Here is an 18,567-nt window from a genome sequence, read left to right on the forward strand (position 1 = left end):
AAGTTCTTCCCCAGTTCCACAGAGGCTGGATGACAGGGATGAGAGGCTGGTGCTGTAACAGAGCAGTGACACCCACCAGACCCAACCCCAGGAGCCAAGGGGAGAGGAGCTGAAAGTCCCTTTTACACTCTGATAAACACGTCCCTGAAGAGACCGACTTTCGCTCTGGTCCTCTGCTCCTTAATCACACTAAGGATTGGTACCACTACTATCCAGGTAAGTAGCTGTTATAGACCCCAAGAAGAATCTAACACCTCCATTTTCAGTGCAAGTGCAACCCCCAGTGAATACTTCTGAGAGCCTATTTGTAAGAATGCAAATGCCTTAGGTTAAGAAATTGTCATTTTAAAGTTTTGGGGGAGGTCTTGTATGGAAAGTGCAGAGCACATCGATGATCTGACAGACTTCAATAATCATTACATGCAAAAACCCACACAGGAACATCTCTGACGGATGTAAGCAAAAAAACCTGGGGGACTGCAGTATGAGTATTACCCCAGGTTTGTACTACTGCTGCTGAGAAGACCCACTCATGGATGAGCAGGACATTATGCTGGGCATGACACAAACATGCGACACATGACATTTCTACTTAGACAATGTAACCAAGCTACTTCACCTGAAGTTGATAGTGTAATCTAAGTATATTCTTCCAGGCCTTTACAACAAAGCCCACCAATTACTTTATCACAAATTTTAACTGTTTCATTTCCTTTTATCAACATTCAGTAAATCACTTTACAAAACATCTGTAGTGTCTACAGAAAAAGTTCTTAATTTTACCGTCATGCAAACGATTTTGTTAACTAAAAACCACTACAACATCTAGCAACAAAAGATATTTTTCTTTGAGAAATGTTAAATACTTTGCTTTTTCACAATGACTGAGCACAAGTTTCAAAGGGACGATAACTTTGTTTTGTAATTCGTTCATTGCTTAATCATGAGGACCAGATTGAGCATTTGAGTCACACAATTTTGCGTTGCACACTCCTACAACAAGAATGTGCTGTAAAATTTTATTTCTTTTTCCTTCATTCAGCTTACTGCTTGCTTGTCCTACTGCTTATTCAGCTAACAATCTCAAAAGGAAACACAATCACATACATAGCAAGATTTCACTGCTGCGAGAATATTTTACCCAGAAAACATATAAGCAAGAGGAAATAATGCACCACTATTCTCATGTATTATATTGGAGTATTTGCTAACTAATATTGGTAGGAAGCTTTTTATTGCAGGCCCAGAGCAAAAACAAAGGAAGACAATGTATCCTGGGTGAATGATACATTTCAGCATATTAAAAAAAAAAAAAAAAAAATCACTCACAATCTTCACTGCTTCAAGTTCTACCTTCTACTTTTCAAATATTCTTTCAATAAAAACTGCAGCTCCAACCCAGTTAGTCCACCTAGTTTTTGTCACTCCATGAAGGTGATTACTAGAATTATACTCTTACACACAAACTATCCAACTAATTAAATTAATATGCAAATCGCAAGGGGATTTGGGGGTTAAAAAGAAAACAAAGCATACATTTAACGATAAAACAACAGCACAGTGTATATGTGATTTCGAAGTTAAGGGAATGAGAGTAACACATACATTCAGATATTTTTATTTTGGGGATCCTACAGCACTCCACACCTCTACCTATCTGTCTTTTCTTCTCCACGGCATTAGTCCTTCCTCTCTCTTCTCCTGAAGGCATTTCCACTCCTGCTCTTTTCTACACAATTACCCTGGACATTAGAATGAAAGTAGTACCCTTCTTGATGGCTTGTACCCGATGATTCCTTATTTCCTAGGCCATCTGTCTCTGCTCTTAGATTATCAGGTGACATGAGTTAGTCATCTTGCACTTATGACACTAAGCCTATTATCTTTTACTTCTGTCATTTCTGAAGAGGTATCCTAGAAAATATGTTGAATAAAACAAGGTACTTTTCAAACTTTACATGGTATAAGTAAGTATATACAAATGTATTTCATGCATTTCACTGCAGCGTGGCTCGGACACTGAAGGACATTCACTTAGAGAACACCAGGACATCTTCCAAGCCTCAGGATTAGCTTGCAGAAGACTCTTCATAAGGCCACTGCTGACAAACTAAAAATTGGAGATAAGAAATATTTCTGTTCCACTGCACAGGCTTGTAGAACTGAAACCCTAAAATCACTGTGCATACAAAAGATGGAACAGCAGGCTACACTGAGAGGAATAAAAAGGGCAACTAACCTTAAAAATGTGGGAAAAAAAAATCTCTCTCATATCAGAAATCTTCAGACAGAGACACATATTCTCAATCCTTTAAGGAGACAGCGCTCTCTAAAGACAGTGAGAAATACCCTGGATCTCTTGCAGTGAGAAGGCCAGACCTGAAGAGTATCTGTCAGAGAGCTGCAATGCAAGAGGCTCGAATATGCAAGTGCATGTACAGGGAGGGGGGAAGTGTTACACACTTATTCGGCTCAGCCAAGCATAGGACATGGTTCAGCCAAGCACACTCTATATATTTCCTCAAGATATTTTTCTCAGTGTACAAATATCATGTAACTCAGTTGTTCCAACTGAGACAGTAAATTCTACTTAACATAGCAAGTTAAACACTTAGAAATGCCTGATTATTATTTGGCTATTTCATACTACCTTTGCATGTTCTTCCAAAAGTTAAAGCAAAAATTGTTTATTATCTGCTATGGTTTTAATGTCTGACATCCTGTCCATTTTTCACTTCATTTGTACAAAAAGGCAATCCGGCTTCAGCACATTCAGTAACAAGTTATTTCAACTTCCTAAGCAGTTTTCTTCATACAAAGTGCAAAAGCAACTTGCATTTCTGGAAGGAAGGAGCTAGGACAGAAAAAAGACTTTCATGGAGTCCAACCTCTTTCACCTGTGAAACAATAAATACTGTGAGTGGGGAATATCCATTCTGTCTTCCTTCAACACCACACACATAAGAGACACTTGAAAAAATCAAAGGGAAAAGATGCACCTCGATTTGATGACTAGAGGGAAACAGATTATCACAGGGAACTTTTGTCCATAATCTGCTAAGAAATCACTATCAGAGTAAACAATAGCTGCCTATGTTCCAACATGCAGCGATCTATCCATATGTCTCTTACGGAACATTTTCTTGATGTCAGCACTATATATCCCTCCATTAGGGAACTACTGCCACAGTTCCCCTATCAGTAAATAAAACCGTGATCAGCAGATCTGAAATACAGCAAATACTTGAAAAGGTATCAGAGGTGTTGATATGTGAAAAGGAGATGAATCCATTTCCCAGCAAAGGAGGAAAGAGCTCTATAGCCATAAACATGTCACCACACTTGCAGGCACAGATATCCCACATTTCTTTAATACACAACAACATGCTAGGGAAAGCACTGCTTATCCATACACAAACACAGGTCTGTCTGCCCTGTACAGACACTGGGCCTATGCACCTCAGATGAACAACACCAGTAATTTGCCCAACTGAATTATCATTACATACAGAAGAAAAAAGAAGTTAGTCCAACTAAAAGAATACCTCCCTGCAACTTCAGACAATGTCCTAACTGTACATAAAATGCTATCCTATTAGCCCCGGGTTATAATGACTTCAGTCACACAGGAGAGTATTCCTGAAGTTAATGTTGATACAGCCTACTACGCCTTCAGAGAGATGTTACTACTTTTCACACAAACTTTGGTGAACATCACGTTCTGAGGAATCATGACAATAAAATGTTAATTGAGGCTACAGATTTCTCCAGCTCATCCAAGTTAACTTCAGCCTGAGCTTCCTGCTACCAGTGTTGAAACCAATAACTCAGTGCAGCAGATGTGTCATACCCAGCACTCAGATGGCACCCCCTTTCCTTCTTAGCTGTGTTCTCTCCTCCTCTTAGTAAATACTGGAATGATTACAAGTGAAACGGTGTGAGAGCAGAAAATGCGATACAGGCTACACACAATTAGCAGAGGAGTTGCTTTTAATGCACTGCTGCAAAGAACTATGTAAAGAATAATCCACAGAATTAGCCAATGTGAAAGGGAAGGAGCGTGCAATAACAGCATGCAAGATTTTTACTCTGCAATTTTAATTCCAAATATTTCACAGCATATATCCTCACAACTCTTGCTGATAATCAACACTAACATCTGGTATTAACACTGAAAATTGTGGTTTTGTCCCTGTGTCTGCGGAAACATGAAGTTTCTTTGTTCATTTCTAGAAAACTGAATAATGGAAGTATGTAACCAAAAATTAAAATATTAGAAAAGGAGGGAAAGCTGAAGTCACCTCTGCTTCACTACTTTAAAAGTATTTTTAAAGAAAATAAACTCTAATAATGTAATCATCATATCTTCGCTCTCTTGTGATCAGTATGTCCACAGGCATCTTACCTTCTAAGCATAAACAAATGCCCAGGTCGTGATTTTCAGACCACACAAGGACTTTGCCCAACAATCAAAACCATGATACTCTGTTCTTACAAAGACAGCTTACACTGTTAAGGCTTCAGACATCCAGCTTTTTGGCAACTACAGAGTTCAAACCAATGTCCTTAACTGGCAGGCTCTCAGTGGCATGAACTCTACCTGGCTGTTTTGCAAGAGTTGAGTGAAGGATGCTCTACACTATGTGTGTATGCTTCTGCTTGGGCATACTATGCTGCACCTACTACCAGGTTACCCAAACTCTGAGGAGTTGGACATTAGACTTTGCAGCATTTTATCATTCCAGCTAAAAATAAGTTTGCTGGAAAACCGGGCTCGGAATCGCCTCACAGGAGCCTGTTATTCCACACGCTGATTGGACTTGAGATAGGTACTGCCTCAACATCCTTCTTATACTGAATGAAGAGCAACACTGAGGACTTGTCGATCTTCGCTTGCCTTGCTGATGGCAGCGTGAGTGCAACTCTGATAGCTGCTACAGAGGATACTGAATGAGACAATACACTGAAAAGGTGGCCCAGAATAAAAAGGCTGGATGAAAGCCGCAGGACCTGACTTGGATGGACTCACTACACACTCTAGTTACTGCCACTGAAGATAGGAAAGCTGAAAGAGGCTTAGTGCAAGCATGCAGGAGATTTGTGACAGAAAGTTAAAACTCCATGTCAAGCCTTTCATGCAAACAATAAATATTACTTCTGCTCATAATCAGACTTTTCTCCAGCATCGTCTTTGAATGTTGAACCTTTTTCAATTAATTAAAAACTATGCACTGCAGAGTGCATATTTTATCAGCCCTCAGCTGCTTAAGTGTCTAGAAAAGACCAGGCAGTTTTTCTTTTTTCCAGGCAACCCAGAGCAAGTACTTGCAAGGGTCATATCTTTTTAATTATCTTTTCTCTCTTTGATTAATTATTCCGTCTGACAATAGCGTGTTTCTAATGCTATTCACCTGCCTTTGATGATTGACAACTTTTCTGTCTGATTCAAAGCAAACAGCTGCTGCCATGATTGCCTAGCAACCAGGATGTGATGGATGAGCCCCAAAGATGGATGGCTGCAATAAATCATGTCTCCAGCTATAAAACTGAAAAAAGGGATAAGAATAAAAGCGAACAAAAAACAAAACAAGGTTTCTTCCCATGAGTGCACTCAGCTCCTTACCAATTACACCTGAAATGGACTTTGTGTCTATTAATAGCAAAGTTTTCTAATCAGTAAGAATGCAATGATGCCATTTGTATCAAGGTGTGTTTACAATTGTTCCAGCAAATTGGCACTTGTACTTCAATTACCTACTGTGTTACACAAGTGCAGAGGTAGGAGATCAAAGTTTTACCTCGTACTGTTGAAGGTTTATTGGACAATATTATATATTTTCCAGGTTTTCTCAGGATGTTGGACTTGAATGAAGTCTATAAACCTGAATTCGTCTTACGTCCGGCAACTGAGTGCACGAAAAGCAAAGTTAACTGAAAAGAGATAACAAACACTAGATCTCTGAAAAAAGAAATTTCTATAAAGCTCATATAAAGGCAGTGATGGCTTTGTGAAACATTTTAACCTAAATGCTTTATCTTGTTTATTAAATGCTGCAATAATTCCCTCTTGCATCTGGCAAAGGAAAAGTTCATATAAAACGCCATGTTTCAAAAATACCATCTACCTGAGCAAACTCAAGACTGATGCAACAAAAAGCCAGTCTCATCTAATGTTACCTACCATGCCTGCCAGTCATTTGATTTTCATATGATATGCGAGGAAAGAAACATTCCATAGTTTGTCAACTCAGAACAAGTTTAACCAGGCTGTGTATCCCACTTGCCCAGAGATGCCTGCACACAAACACCCCATCACTTGAAGTTCTGGCAACCTATTGCTGAAGCTGTTCTATTGCTGGAGTGTCTATCTCTTGACAGTCACTGCCTGCACTCCCAGGACAAGACTTAATTGCCTATAAAAATCTGCTTCCTTAATTCTTCCAGCAGGTGGGGGTGTCCTGGTTCCAGCAAAAAGTGATTCGAAAAAGGAAGGGATTTGCCCTTACTACTTTCATGGGCAGACTATCCACCCCCAGGAGCACCCTGGACACCTAGGAGTGACTACCAAGATTCAAGGATTCACAATGCTGGAGGAAGAGGGTGGGTGGAAAAGAAAAACGTAAATGCTGAAATAATTATGTTTTAGAACTTTGTTTTCTTTGCAATTATGGGACCAAAATGCAGCCTATTAGCGAAAGGAAGCTGGATTGTGTTAATCTGTTCACAAGCACATTTCTACACTGGAACTGGCAACGTCTGACAATGCTACCCTGGAGCAGCTATGGTCCTGCTTGCATTTTACTGTTACGTACAGCACGCATCTGTATTCATGCAAAAGATTGCCTGTATCCTTGCACAGGCCACAGCTTTGTCTGCATTCTTCACAATTACTAAAATACTCTGTCTAAAAACTTAACTCTGTCCCTGCCTGTCCCTCTCTCCGTTACGCAAACACACACATGCACACGGAAATCCAGCCCCTAAAACAATTGTAAGGCACTCCTGTAATGACTGGCTAGTATCTGGTAACAAACAATGAGAAAGCAAAGCCATCAATCATGACGTGCACGTCGAGGCCTCCATTCTGTCCCAGCTCATCCAACTCTCAAGTTACAGCTTTACACGGCAAGTCTAAATAATATTCAAAATGATAAATGGCACTATAAGCCTGATATCCATCATCAATCTTTTTTTAAGGAACATCCATCTTCAATAATGCACGTTTGAATCATGTGAAACCAAGAGCTCCCAGATTCATTTACACAACCCCCAGCAAGCTGGTGCTGCTTGAATGATATGTGTCAGCCAGTTTGTCCCAACTGCCAAACTTAAAAAAAAAAAAATAAAAAATAAAAAAAAGGAAAACCAGAAAAAAAAAAAAGAAAACAGGAGGGAAAAATCTTCAGGGGGTTGAACAAGGCGACTTAGCAGATAATACAGAGGAACATAACCTCTTCAGTCACTCTGCCAGCCCCCCCCCCCCAGCACGGGCGCTCTCCGTCCCTCTCCCCGCAGCCGGGCTGCGCCGAGGGGAGCGACAGCAGCGCTGGGAAGGGACCCCCCGCCCCCCCGCACCGCCTGGCAGGGCCCTGGTGATAAATGACACGTGTCATTCTGTCGGGAGGGAAGGGTGGGTCAGTGATGTATGGCTCTGCTGAAAAGGAAATCGACTGTTTGGCATGGTGCAGCTATTCTCCACCAGGATTTAGTTTCAGAACTCTAAAATGAAATCTCTGATGTTTCAAGTGCACGGTTAGGGCAGGCCGATGGGCGGCCGAGGAGGCTTTTTTTTTTTTTTTATTCCACCCCCCCTCCTTTTTTTTTTTCTTTTTTTTTTTTTTTTTTTTTTTTTATCCTCTCTCTGCCCTTCGGATTTCAAAAAACTGCTCCACTGACTGGAAACTGCAAAAGAACACACATATATCAAAGTCTTCAATAGTTATGATCCATGATAAAATTTAAATAGGTTGAGGTTTCTATTTTTATTTATTATTGGGGGGGGAAATGGCATGCAGGCTTGACACAAAAGCAAGATAAAAATTAGCATGTTTGAAGTAATCGTCCCACAGCTTGACATCTGCATAGTAAATTTTAAAGGAAAAAAATGTGTCAGGCAGGCATGAGCTGTTCCCTCCCTCCCCCCCTCTTTCATTAGCTCACTGGCAGGGTGGCACTTCTGAACCTCATTACTGCAGGAGGATTTATGAAGCTGAACCCAATGGCAAAGAAAAGGCATCTGTCAATAATTGTAGGGAGCTGCACTCACAGCTTTGAAATCTCATTAAGTATGCAGTTATCAGGCATAAAGATCAAAAACATTACTCAACTCCGACAGAATCTTATGGAGGAACATTAATTAGCAACAGGCCTACAGTACAAAAAAGAAAAAAAAAAAAAAAAAAGAAGAAAAAAAAAAAGAAAAAAAAAAACAGACTTCCTCTCACACCTGCCCAACCCACAAACCAAAAGAAACACTCCCCCTCCCTTCAGAAAAAAATAATTCCCAGCATCTGAGACTGATCAAGTACATGAAACAAGAGAGAGAAAAAAAAAAATCCAGTTGAGACAGTCTTGGCGGTGAAGAGAGAAAAGGAAGAAGCTGTCAAAGTTGAGAAGGATGTCAGCACTGGCCCTGATTACAAGGGCCTATACAGTTCCCAGGCCTTTTATCATCCCTGCCATCAAAAACAGACTCTGTGTCACAGATGGATGACTGATGGCTGCCAGTCTTCAGCAGCCTCGCCAAGGCTCCAGGAGGCCCCTGCTGAGATCTGGCCCTCCAGCAACAGGCTTGACCTAGCAGGAAAAGGACTGCAGGCACCGAGCCCAGTCCCAGAGATACTCAGAAACGGCACCCTGTTCTGTTCTTCCCCAGAACAATTCGGCGAGAGGTTGGTTGGGGTTTGTTTGTTCAGCTTACAGAAGTTAAATGTAATACTTCTGCTCTCCATGCAAAGGCTGTGCATTATTTGAAAATAAATTAAAAAAAAGAATAATAAAAAAATAAACAAAAAAACCCTCTTTCTCTATGCTAAATGTATTTTTCTAATCTTGTTTCTAGTTTGCATTTTAACCATGATTTGCACACTCAATTGCTTAGAAAATGTGAGACAGTGAAATACAAATTTGTGGGGAAACATACAAATTCATAGTCGAAGCTGGACCATAAAACCAAGTGACCTTTGCAGCATTAAGTATGGTGTGCAACTAATTAAGAACTATGGCCACACTAACATTTTTTGTTACAGAATCAAGGATATCAGCTACACAGCTTAACCCATTGCACATATTTTTTTCATTTCCTCTCTATCAAAAACTGTGTTTGCAAACAATAACTCAAAGCTACTTGTTTAAAAAAAAAAAAATATGGGGGGAGGAGCACCTTCTATAGTCTTTTTCCCACTTGGGACTATGCCTGAAAAACTTCCCCTCGAGTTACATGCTGCCCTTCATACATTTTATATTTCCCATAATTTTGCGCCACAAAGAAGCTTTCCGCTGTACTTCGTTTCTGTGTTGTTTACTGCATACTGCATTTTAATACAATGTACAAATGTGACTCTTATTTCATGAGATAATACAGTGATATTTAGGCCTTACTTACAGCAACGCTAAAGACTGGCTTCTTAATGAACTGTATCTTTAATAGTGGAGAGTGGGAGATACAGGCACGCATATATAAGACAACCTGCCAGTCAGAGTCTTTTCAATATCTAAAATTCATTAATTTTCTAAGTAATGTACTTTAAAATAAATGGTCGCTCTGACAAAATAAGGAAGTGGAGGTTCTACCCTAAAAAAGATTTTTTAAAGATTTTGTAATAAAACGTTACAATAAAGTGTTTATATTTTTACGTATGCTTACCATATTACTTTTATTATGTGTAGCATCAAAGTGATTATAGCAATTACATCTAACAGAATTAATTATAGAACATCCCATCATTCCTAAATACATAATGCATTAGAGGTAAGCCAAAGAAAGAAAGCATCTTGACTGTGGTGACTATTGTTGGAATAATTTTTTTCTCTGAGCATAAAGGCGAAACCAAAGGAGAAAGAAATATATAGAAATGGCGGCGTAACACGGCAAAATGTTAACTACAAAAATTTGAATATAAAGGCAAGAACATTGTTAAAAGAACTACTAACCAGTGCAAAGCTGCACCAGCACAAATACACATGTAAAATCCAGTCAAGTTTTTTTAATCATGAAATATGGAAACTAGCCAATTCACCTAACCAACGTGTTAGTACATAAAGACAAGAGTGTATGGGTGAAAGAGTTACTAGCCTTTACGTATGCAAAATAAATTCACTCACAGATTCATTAATATTAATTTAAATTCAGAACTGATTTACATTAAATTGTTCATTAAAAATTGCCTATTTTATGCAACATGCATTCTACAAAGAACACATAAGAAACTGAAACGGAGGGCTCAATTTAATGATGGAAATATCAAAAGTAAATGAATTTGAATCATTTGAAACGTGTAATAAACCAGCTCTTTTCTCTACACTTATGCAATAAGTTTGGCGGGAGTTTGGCAGACAGGCATGGAAAGCGTTTTGCTTCCCCCCGCTCCAGCTTGGTCCCTGCCCTTTTGACCTCCCCACCACCCTACAGTCTGGCTAAAACGAGAATTATTTATGGGCAGGACCTAAAACTCCCCTCCGTAAAAATGTTCACTAATTGTGAGCGCACGGCATCACTTCCAAACTTGTGTTTATTCCAAGCAAAGCCAAGTTTCCCAGAGCTGGTTCACAGTCAGCCCCAGCGGGAAGAGGACGGGAGGCTGGGAATGGACTGCTCTTCACTGGTAAACTCCCACACCAACAAATACAGGGAACTTACACGATCCCCAACAGCTGTCTGCATGAAGAAAAGAGTCATAATTAATAACATGTGTCCTGACAGAATTAATTAATAATTTGTAATTAAGGCTAAAGTACGAACTTAAATTGCTCTTGAAGAGTCGCACCTTTGCTGCCCGAACAAGCCAGGTAATGGCACTGGCAAGGAGCTTTCAGATATTTTATGACCTTCAGGTGAATCTTTCCCCACTCTCCCTCCACACCCTGGGGGAAAAAACCTTTTAACATTTTCTGAGAAATATCTTAAAGTTGCTGCTTGCAATGAGAAGTGTTTAAATTCTGCAGATTGGCTGTCTCCTGAGCTGAGCAAAGTATCTTTCAGGAGCAAAATCGGGAAAATGCAGTAGGATGAATCTTGCAGTCTCTGAAATTAAGCTCTACTTATTTCAACTCTCACAGTTCTTTTTATGAAAATAGTAACAAACAATTTCAAGCTCTGACAATGTCCAATTCTGTATTATTATACTTGAGAAAACTGCAGTACAGTCTCTCATGGACTATGCTTTGAATCCTTTGAGCCAATTTTCATGCAATTTTTTTAAATGTTAAAATCAAGAAAAATCAAATGCATAAATTTTTTCAATCCTCCTGCTTTAGGTAACGACACACACACTAAAAAAAAAAGCAAAAAAAAAAAAAAAAGCAACACATCCATTGTTTAGTGGGATTTTTAAAATTAAATTAATGTCTAACTGCAAATGCTGGAAACTAGAATTAATCTGTCTGGATAAAAAAAGGCTTACAGACATTTAAATGCATGTATCGGGACACTTTATCAACCTAACATAAAATTGTCATCTTATCTTATTATATGACTATTTTATGCATGTGTCAAAGAATTTAAAAATGAATGCCTGTCTATTCAGCCTAATTACAACTGCATATTATCTGTCTGGATGTACCAGTCCATATCATTGTAACCAAATACAATATACTGTATTCACCTTTTGTTTTTAACTTGAAGCTGATAAACCACAACTTGAATGTAACTTAAAAAAAAAAAAAAAAAGAAAAAAAAAAACAAAACCAACAAAATAAAACAAACAAAAATATCCCTAAAAAAAAACCCAACAAACATCATAGAAAAAAAACAAACAAAAAAATCAGACTCAAACACCTGAGGTAGATAGTTTTAGTAAATGATGCAGAAGTATTTCACAGATAAGGTAACACAGGATTGCCCTGCAACTATGTGATTTTCGGTGCTGTATCTCAGCCATACATATACATACACTCTTACTTGACAATGTAACACTTCAGGCATCTTAATACTTGATCTACTACCAGCACCGTGTAAATAGGGCTCTATTAAAATTTGACAATCTGTACTTGGATTTGCTAGGAAACGGTCATGACATTGGACTAAAATATGGATTATTACACCATAAAAATAGGAGTGCCAAGGTTTGCTCAGGAAGATAACACGTAAGGTTACTTCACGTCCTGGCAAATAATTTCTTTTCATTCACTCTCTACCACCATATGTTTCTACATAAGTGTGCACATAGCACACTTAAAAATTTAGTCCATACTTCACCCTGAAGGTGATATTTCTATATAGTTCCCACTAATCATGGAAACAGGGCTGACAAAAAGGACCCACTCTAATCCTGCTAACTCACCCTAGCTTCACTGCATTTCCCATAACCCTGCAGCAGTCACAATTCATTCTAATCACTTTACAAAACAATCTTTAGTAAAAAGAGGAAAAATGCAGACTTGTAAGCCAATTTAAGAAATAACTGCTGATACATCAGTTATTGACTATTTCACTCCTGCTCATGATAGTGCTCAAGGCAAAACTGAGAACAAAATGACAACATCAACCGCACGCAATAAACTGTGGCCCAGGAGAGCACTGAAGCCCTAATTGACAGCTGTCAAGCTAATGGGAGAAATGGCATCTGATTCTGGAAAATTCTCTTTTCCAGACAGATATTCAGGGAAATCTATCAGGCCTTTTTATATTTATTCCCCTTTTCCTTTTTTTTTTTTTTTTTTTTTTTTTTGCATTGTTGCTTGCACTTTGCTGAAAATAATAATAATATTAATAAAACAAATATTTTAAAAAAACAAACAAAAAAACATTAAAGAAGCAGAGGACAGCCAGAATTAATCATTTTGTCAGCTTGCTGCTAGGAAGAATCTCTGTCCAACAGAGAAATATGTGGCAGGTTTGGAGGCAAATAACATACCAAGGGACACTGCAAGTACCTTATAGGTAGTCTGCTTTATCGCTACATTTACTTTTGGGGTATTTATGTAGTTGCAAGCAATTCCCATAAATTAAAGCAAGCATTTAACTTCCTAAAGTCGGAGCTGCCTGGAAATCCAGCTGCACAACCTGGATATGCACCTGTATTGCTGTGGTGCACTCCCTGAGCCTTGCTCAGGAGGTGCTGGTAACTTGCAAGAACACTTAAGATCCTGAAAAGTGGAACTGCTCCACATCTCTGAAAAATAAATTTAATGTATTTCATTGTACACAGAGACCATGTGCACCTTTTTAATGTAATCACCAAAACTGTGAAGAGTCCAAGAAGTCCAAGAAGTATCTCCAGGGTTTAATCCATACCACATAGAAAAAAAAAATACCATGGGCACAAGTCTGTTTTTTCCAGAGGGTTGAAAACCCAGTGTGGTTGTTTGGGGCTAATAAACAGTAGTTGTTTTATTCAATTAAAAAACAAAACAAAAAACAAACAAACAAAAATTATAAAGTAAGTTAGTTTCCAACAAATCATCAGTTCCCAACCCCTCCTCAGACGCACTTTATATGTATACAAAATTTGTATTAAGTCATTTCTGTCAGAAGAAAGTACATTTTCTTCATCTTTTAAATAGGTTTCCAAAAAAGCCATGAGTGAAAACTATAATTTAAGGATAGATAATTACTGTTTGCATGAACAAGACTGGCCTCTATAAATACAGTATCTTTAGCTTTCCTACACAGTAGCCTCTAACCAGTAAATACCTTCTTCCTCCTGACTTAAATGACAGGAGTGGTTGGAGCAGCAATTCTGCCCATCTTCTTGCTTTAACAGGTGAGGAATTAACCTGGAATCCCTGCCTCTTCCTCCCAAATTTATCAATGACATTCACCGGAGTCTCTAAGCAAACAAACCAAAATTATCATTTTTCCAGATTCTTGATTCTCAGAGACAGCTTTAGTCTTCCACAGTGTGGTGTTAACACTTGGGCTAGACATAAAGAATTTGTGCACCTGTCTGTTATGTCTGCGAGCTCTGTGCTGCTGAGAGTTCTTTGTTGTTGTTATTCTACTCCAGACCATTAAAAGGGCCCTAATTCCTATGACATGATTATCCAGGTACCAAAGCCCATTTGTCACCTGCAGCAGAAAATTGAGTTAATGCACAACTAAAGGCAACCAGGACTGTGTAATATCAACTTGATTACATCAAACTAGCTGCAAACCTAATTCTGCTGGATGACACTGCGTGGAGCTTGTCATCTCCAATCATTAAAGCTGTCAGGAATCCATCAGGTTTACAGCTAATTAGGTGAACACTAATGAAGCTGGCAAAACAACTTTTCTTTTTTTATGGCTGAGCGGACCTTTCAGTTTGGAGAAAAAAAATTCTCGAGTATTCTCAAGGTTGCTGGGGACTGGATTTCCTGAGTTACCAATCAGCAGACATCTTTAATTCTCCCCCCACCACCACCTTTTTTTCTCTCTCAGTACCAAGCAATCAATTTGTCATCACTCTCAGTATGCCACAAAAGCAGTCATGAACCTTATAACTTGCAGCTCTGAAGCCAAAAAGAAGGGGGGGGAAAAAAATGTAAGTTTCTTCTGTCTTAAAATAAAACACCTCATGCAGCTCACTTATTTATCTTCATGCACTTATCAACAGCATAAATGTTCTTGTTTTTTCACTCTTCTCGAATAAGTAGTCCTTCAGTCATTCTACATCCCCCATATCCATTAGGCAGAGGCATTTTGATAAAGTAAAGCCAAAGCTAGTGTATGGGAAAGAATGAAAGCACTCACTCTGCCAACTTCTGATTGACCATTAAGCTATTGATGAATGTGCCTGTCAGGAGAGAGACAATTAAATCAAATATGAAACAAAGTCGTTTTGACGGGTCATTTTGATAGAGCAAAACCATTCTTCCATCTCCTATTAGTCCTGCAGTCAAGTTTTTGTAATGAATATTTCTTAACTAACCTGTTATTTCTTAGCTGATTTTAAGGTGTTAAAAAAAAGCCTTTGCTTTTACTGCTAGGAGAAAAAGTAACATTTCCAATGTGACCAATAAAACAGCATTTCAATGGGAAGCAATTATGCACAATACTAAATGTTTAATGGGGCTATCAAAAAGCTAAAAGTTTAAAGAGATTATACTTCTGCTAAATATGAAAGATAGATCACACATCATGGATGATTCACTTGAGAAAGGAGAGAGAGACGGAGGATGGTAGAGGGAGGAAGAAAGATACCTCAGAATGTGTGGTTAATGCAGAAACAATTTCTTCCAGCCTACAGAGAGCTCAGCATACAGCATGGTCAAATATGCCAAATACTTGGAAGAGCTTGACTTTGCATAACTAAATTAATGTTACAAAATAAAATTTCCCAAGTATTAGGAAAAGTTCATTTTTTAATGTATTTGAAAAGTGTTATTTGATGACACTAGCCAGAAATGCAAAATATTATCGGGAAGTATATGGCTATCCTATCGATTGCTAGATTGTAGCACTACCCTACTGCAAAAACTTCCCAAACTTCCTAGCTGTTAGTATTTGGAGTAAGTCTGCTAAAAAGTCTATTTATGTATTTCAAAACTACTGGATGAGTCCATGTATAGGTCAGGGAAGAAAGGAAAGGTGGACATAGTTTTTATATTTTGTAGTACTCCCTGAATCTCTTGCTGTTCACTAAAATCAAACTGCACCACTCTGAGAAGTTGTCAGACGGTGTGACAGCACTGTCACATTTCCCAAAGCCCCTTTACTAACAATGCCCAACCAAGTTGCAGGGCTACCTGCCTCGAGTTGTTATAGCCCAGCCACAAATGCACCACCAGCAAGGAGCCTCTGGAAAACTTCTACACCTGGCCTCTCAGTAGAGAGCTTCCCTTTGTATCCACTCTGGGTCCCCCAAACCTCTCCCTAACCAAACCCAAGCTTGTTCCCTCACCTAAGCCAGCCCCGTGCCTCTGGAAGCCCTGGGCCAAGTGCCCATGTGGCCCATGTAGCCAGGAGCCCCTGAAGTTGCACTGACAGAGTTGACAGGCCACGTGTGACGTCACCGAGTCTGGCGTTACCATGGCAAGTGATTTATTGATGTTTATCGGGAATGAATAGATCAAAGGCAGCCAGATGACAGACGATCAATCAGCCATCAAATCAAGGATGGCAACAGGCCAAGGAAACCTTTTCCAGCCCACATATCCTATAGCCCACATAGCCCACAAACTAAGGATTACTGTAAAATTATGTGGGGCTTTTTAAAACTGTTTTCTTTTCAATTTGGCTTCTCCAAAACATACTGCTTAAGTTTAACAGGAGTTGACATTTCTGGCATTAGGAAAAGAAAACAAACAAACAAAAAAAAAACCTCACCAGGACAAAGCCTCCCAAAGTATTTCAAGAAAGAAAAAAAAAAAATAAAGACATAAAATTTTAAGAGCACTATCAGAAACATTTGCCAGTCATTTGACAATACACAGACCATTTTTTTCTATTTTTTTCCCCCTTTGGTTTTCTTTGCAGCTTCTCATCTGGACTCATAAATAAGAAATCAATAGGATTAACAACAGAGATTGCCAAAGAAAGTGACCAACTAGGTGGGTCTGTCTGTCCAGCAGACTCCTCCAGCGCAGTATAAGGGGAAAAGAGAAAAAGATAAAGAGTTGGGCAAAGGAACCAATTCTGGGCTTGGATCTTCAAGTAACGAGTCTCCAAATCACTTTGTCCCTACCACTTCGTTCACAGCATGCCATGCATTCATATACATCCTACCTCTTTTTACAGAAAACAAAACCAAAAACGACCAAAAAAAAAAAAAACCCACAAAAAAAAAGAGTATTTTCACTGGCTTTCACAAAGCATTTGCCTCTGAGGGGAGGGGATGGAGAAGAAAGAACACTGCATGGGAGAGAAGCAAAGTAGATGCCAAAGTATGGGCTGAAAATGAAGAAAATTCGCCTCTTTCCCTCATCCCTGGTCAAACAGATCATACGCGTACATGGAGCCTGTGCCCGCACATAACCCTTCTGGCTTTCACAAAGTGTTGCCCCCAGAACTGAGTCGGGTGACGGCAGAGTTGGGAATAAATCAAAGTAGGCACCAAAGTAGGAAGAGGGTTTCCATGCCCCCACTCCTGCCACCCCGAAATAAAAATAAATAAAATTAAGTAAAATTAAATAAAATTAAATACCCCCCCCCCTCAACCAAACCACAGCGTTGAGCCTCCAGACCAAGAGTTGCTCTGCAAAATCCCAGCCATGCAGCGTGTGAGAGCAGGGAGCGGGGCAGGGGGGGAGCCCGGCAAAGACCGACGGGCTCAGCCCGCTGGAAAGCGGTTATGGAAGAGCCGGCGGAAAGCGAGAGGAGACAGAATCGGCCGGGGAAGGCGGCTCGCGTACCTGCTGCGCGCCGGGGCGCTTGCTGCTTCCTCCTCGGCATGCTGAGCTCCTGCGGCCGCCGGCGGGGGGGGGCTGCCTGGGCGCGGGGGTGGGAAGAGTTGCTTTAGCCCCAGAGATCCGGTGAGCTGCTCCAGTCTCGGCTCGAGGGCTGGGTTGGGGATATATTTTTTGTTGCTGTGCATACACGATGCCGAGGAGGAGGAGGAGGCGGCGGCGGCGGAGGAGGAGGCGGCACAGAGGAGAGGACAGCCCCGCTGCTGCTGCTGCTGCTGCTGCTGGCAGAAGAGGGGGGAAGTTTGACAAATCGCCCCGGAGGAAGGAGGAGGGGAAGCCCCCCGAAGAGGTGTGCGGGCGGGAGGGCTGGGGAGATCCCGCAGTCCCCCCCACCCCACCCTGCGCCCCCGGTGCCTGGCCGGGTTGGGAGATCACGGCATAAAGACAGGGGATTTCTTGGCAGGAGTCGGCGGAGCCTCAGCTTGTGCTCTCCACTCCTCGGCTCCCGGCTCGGCGCTGGAGCGGCGGCGGCGGCGGCAACAGGCGAAGCTTGAAGGGAAACGAGATGATCGCAGTGTCACTCAAACTAGTCGGCACGGAGGGAGAGGGGCACCGCACTCCCACCGCCTCCCGCCCCGGACGGCACCTTAACTCTTTGCGCATCGCGCCGCCGGACCGCCCGGCGCCGGTCGGCCACGGCAGCGGCGAAGGGTTCGCCAGGGACGGCGGCAGCGGGGCACCCCCCCTCCTCCGCCGCCCAACTTCTCCCGCCGCCGCTCTCCTGAGCAGCCCGTAGCGGCGGAGGAGCTCGGCCCACCGGACGCCCCCAGGCAGGGCAGGACTGCCCGCTACGCTCCCCGCCGGCAGCCCTTCCCTTTCCGCCCCCGCGCACACCCGCTCCCCGCCGCAGCCCCCCCCCTCAGCCATCGCCACCACTCCGGGGCACGGGACCCTCCCGACCCCCCGCCCCGCAGCCTCTGCCCCCTCCGCTCCCCCACCCCCGCCCCCCCGGCAAGGAGGGCCCGGCCCCCGGAGCCCCGCAGCCCCGCGAGGTGACGGTGGCGGCGGCAGCCCGGGCCCCCC

The 18,567-nt window shown here is 41.3% G+C and overlaps 1 protein-coding gene across 1 annotated transcript in view; it reads right to left on the reverse strand.

The window, feature by feature from the left end:
- The window catches only part of TSHZ3 (teashirt zinc finger homeobox 3), a 64,175-nt gene extending 45,892 nt beyond the window's left edge, over positions 1–18,283 (reverse strand). The window contains exon 1 of the mRNA XM_030457973.1: positions 17,491–18,283. Coding sequence (XP_030313833.1) covers positions 17,491–17,530 — 40 coding nt within the window. The 5' untranslated portion in view covers positions 17,531–18,283. The remainder of the gene's footprint in view (positions 1–17,490) is intronic.
- Positions 18,284–18,567: the final 284 nt, after the last annotated feature.

The sequence above is a fragment of the Calypte anna genome, chromosome 11 (genome assembly GCF_003957555.1).
Source record: "Calypte anna isolate BGI_N300 chromosome 11, bCalAnn1_v1.p, whole genome shotgun sequence".
In the NCBI taxonomy this organism is placed as follows: domain Eukaryota; kingdom Metazoa; phylum Chordata; class Aves; order Apodiformes; family Trochilidae; genus Calypte; species Calypte anna.